The sequence below is a fragment of the Guillardia theta genome (assembly GCF_000315625.1).
Source record: "Guillardia theta CCMP2712 unplaced genomic scaffold GUITHscaffold_151, whole genome shotgun sequence".
In the NCBI taxonomy this organism is placed as follows: domain Eukaryota; class Cryptophyceae; order Pyrenomonadales; family Geminigeraceae; genus Guillardia; species Guillardia theta.
Window position 1 is genome coordinate 94,841 of NW_005434523.1, and position 3,753 is coordinate 98,593.

The following is a 3,753-nucleotide window of genomic DNA, read 5'->3' on the forward strand; positions in this document are numbered from 1 at the left end:
CCTCTCCTCCCTCGCTTTTCCTCTCTTCCTCCCTCTCTTGATTTCTTACCTGCAGGCTCAGCTGCAAACTTCCAATGGAGATAATCACTGTGCAACCCCTCCTCCTCCTCTTCCTCCTCCTCCTCTTCCTCCTCCCCCCCTCCCTCCTCCTCCTCCCCCTCCTCTGCCGCCACCTCGCCCCTTGTCCCGGGCAAACTAATCATCATCTCTCTCTTCCCTCCCCTTGCTACTTTCTTACTGCCTCCTCCCTCTCCCCATCCTCCGTCTCCACGTCTTCCGGCCTCCTTCCTTTCCTATCTCCCTCCCTTCTTCTGCTCTTCCTCCAGTGTCTTTTCTCAGTATCCCCTCCTGACCTCTCGCCCAGCTGTCCAAGGGGAAGGGTCCGCAGAGATCCGACGGTGTCAAGCTAGCTGGAAGTCAGCTGGGGGACGGCAGTGTGCGCCAGCAGCTGGAGAAGAATAGAGAGCTGCACAACTTTCTTGTGTGAGCAGAACATGTGAAATAGATGAGGAGAATGAAGAAGAGAAGATGAAAGTTGTTTGTCACTCGTCCGGCTTGTTGGCAAGCTGTCTTGTCTGTTGTTCATCACTAGAATATTTCTTTTCTAACCTTGAATACCATCTCCTCTCCTCTCCTCTCTTCTCCTCTACTTTCTTGTCTTTCTTCACTTGACTTCACGGTCCTCTGGCAAGATCAGCCTTGTTTTGAGCTTTTGCCCTGGCCTCACGCTGAGGAAAACAATCAGCGAAAAAGAACAAAGGGGAGCAGCAGCAGCAGCAGCAGCAGCAGCAGCAGCAGCAGCAGCAGCAGCAGCAGCAGCAGAAGAAGAAGAAGAAGAAGAAGAAGAAGAAGAATAATTGTACGATTGCAACGAAGAACACAACATGCAAGCCACCGAATCAGCAAACAAGATAGTACAGTTCAGGGTCAACACCCACAAACATCACTAACATCACAAATATCACAAATATCACAAACACGACCTCCTCCTGCCGTTGTTTTCTGAGGTCTTCTTCAAGCTTCTCGTCAGTTTGCTTCAAGAACTTCATCTTTTCGATGTATCCGTTCTTGCGGTAGGTGTTCAACTCGTCCTGCAAGGAAGATCAGACGACGAGGGTGGCGATGTTGCTGGTGCAGAGGAGGAGCCTAGGAGGACGAGCGAGATGATGATGATGATGATGATGGAGATGATGATGATGATGATGATGATGATGATGATGATGATGATGATGATGATGATGATGATGATGATGATGATGATGATGGAGATGATGATGATGATGATGATGATGATGATGATGATGATGATGATGATGATGATGATGATGATGATGATGATGAGGAGGAGGAGGAGGATTAAGAGTGACGGTAGGAGGATCAGGAGGCGGAGAAGAGCAGGTGCAGGAGAGGAGCAGGAGGGGGAGGACGAGGACGAGGCGAAGCAGGAGGAGGAGGAAGGACGGAAGGAAGGAAGGCAAGCACCTCAATCTTCTCGTCCTTCTTGAACTTGTTCCAGTCATGCTCAGTCTTAGACAGCGTCGTGATGCCCTTGCTCTTGCCTGTGATGCGGGAGACGAGGTCGTCCAGGTTGTTCCTCTTCAAGATTTTCCTCCCCTCCTCAGAATCTTGCTTGACCTCTCTCTCTACCATCACCATCTCTCCTGCAAACTCAACTTTCTCCTGCACTTTAGTCGTCTTCTCCTTCCTGACCGTCGTTGGGAACATGGACGCGACATCCTTGCTTGCCTTGGTGGGGTCATTTGACTTCGAGACGAGGTTCTGGATAAAAGAGGAAAGATCGCTCGATTTCTTCTCCCTCCTCTTGCTCTCCTCTCTTTTCATCTCCTCGAACATCTCATCCACCCTACTCTTCTTCTTCGCTTCCTCCTCCTTCCTCTTCTTCTCCTCCTCCGTCTCCTCCTCCTGCTCCTGCTTCCCCTGCTCTTGCTCTTGCTCCTGCTCCTGCTCCTGCTCCTGCTCCTTGTTGCCGTCCTCCTCATCGCTTAGACAGATTCCTCCCTGAACTCGAGACCTCTTGCTTATGCTGCTCGAGGTTTGTGCCTTGGCCTTTCGCTTGCCTTTAGCTTTCTTCCCCTTCGAGCCTCCTGCCAGCATGCTAGTCAGGACCGCGGAGGTTCCAGAGCTCGCAAGACCTTCGCCCTCAGAGTCCTCATCATCATCCATCATCTCGAGTTTCCTCTCCTCTTCAACTTCCTCCGGGTCATGCTCAGGTGGGACATAGTCGTCGTCCTCCTCGTCCTCGTCGTCGTCCTCGATCTCTGCTGTGGACCGATCAGTTTGAGATAGCAAGAGGATCTCGTCAACAAGTGACTATCATACTGTCATCAAACTGTGATCATAGTACTTTGTGCTAGCTCGGCCACCTTCCTTCTCTCCGTTTCCTTTCCATCTTCTTCTGGTTCTTCGTATCGTCCTTCTCTTCTCCCTTCTCCTGCTCCTCGTCCTCGTCCTCCTCGTCCTCCTCGTCCTCCTCGTCCTCCTCGTCCTCCTCGTCCTCCTCGTCCTCCTCGTCCTCGTCCTCGTCCTCGTCCTCGTCCTCGTCCTCGTCCTCCTCCTCGTCGTCGTCGTCTTCGTCCTCCTCTTCCTTGCTAATCATCTCCTCCTCGTCCTCGTCCTCCTCGTCCTCCTCCTCCTCCTCTTACCAACAGGCTTCTCCGTCATTTGCCGCCTTTCGTAGGTTACCACCCCTACCTCCAAAATTTACAATATGGATACACTACCCCTGTATACTCCATGAATTTCAGTGTCAAGTACCCTATGATACATACCCCTACCCCCTCAGATTCATCCACTCACCTCCCTCGTTCCCTACTGTTCCCGCGAATTTTCGGGATTTGTGAGGAGCGAGGAGGAGCAGCAGGAGTAGGAGTAGGAGTAGGAGTAGCAGCAGCAGCAGCAGGAGTAGGAGGAGCAGCAGGAGCAGCAGCAGGAGGAGCAGCAGCAGGAGCAGGAGCAGGAGCAGGAGCAGGAGCAGGAGCTGGAGCAGGAGCAGGAGCTGGAGCAGGAAGTAGTTGGATGAATGAGTGTGTTTGGTGACAGGGTGCCGAATCGAAAGAGGAAGGGGAGGGGGGGGGGGTTGAGAGGGTGAGAGGGTGAGAGGGTTTCCTTGGGGAGAAGGAACTACTGCAATTGTCTCAGCACAAGGATTGAGAGAAAGAGGAGGGTAAACCTTGCAGGATAAACTTCAGAGGGTGGAGACAGATCAAGGAAGGAGGGGAAGATTGGGGGAGGAAGGGGAGGGAAGGGGGCAGGTGGAAGGGGATAGAGGAAGGGAGGAGAGCAGGAGGAGGAGGGCAAGGGGGAGCAAGATGGTACACGAATAAATGGCGTGATCAAGATTTGATCAAGATTTATCTCCCTCCCCCTCCTCCTCCCCCCCGTCCCCCTCCGCCTCCTCCTTCGCTTTTTCCGCTTTTTAGTAATAAACAACTACCACCAGCACGACGATCTCGAGCTGCATGGCCTAGCACCTCCTTAGCATGCACCTCCCCATCGTTGTTGAACTTCTATCCGCGTCCTCGACCCTAGCTGTGACAGAGTCCTTGTCCTTCCCCTCCTCATCATGTTCAACTCCTCCGGAGGAGGAGGAGGAGGAGGAGGAGGAGGAGGAAAGAGGAAACAAGAGAGGAGGAAGAGGAGGAGGACGGAGGAGTTGAACATGAAGAGAAGGGGAAGTACAAGGATGGTTGCGTACAGCGGCAGCAGAGCACAAGGATCGAAGTCCAACCGCCT

The 3,753-nt window shown here is 52.8% G+C and overlaps 1 protein-coding gene across 1 annotated transcript; it reads right to left on the reverse strand.

The window, feature by feature from the left end:
- Positions 1-899: 899 nt before the first annotated feature.
- GUITHDRAFT_147360 (hypothetical protein) lies at positions 900-2,617 on the reverse strand (the record flags this gene model as incomplete). Its single annotated transcript, XM_005821163.1, has 3 exons — positions 900-1,091; positions 1,483-2,116; positions 2,385-2,617. The coding sequence occupies 3 exons, from the start codon at positions 2,615-2,617 to the stop codon at positions 900-902; spliced, it is 1,059 nt and encodes a 352-aa protein (XP_005821220.1).
- Positions 2,618-3,753: the final 1,136 nt, after the last annotated feature.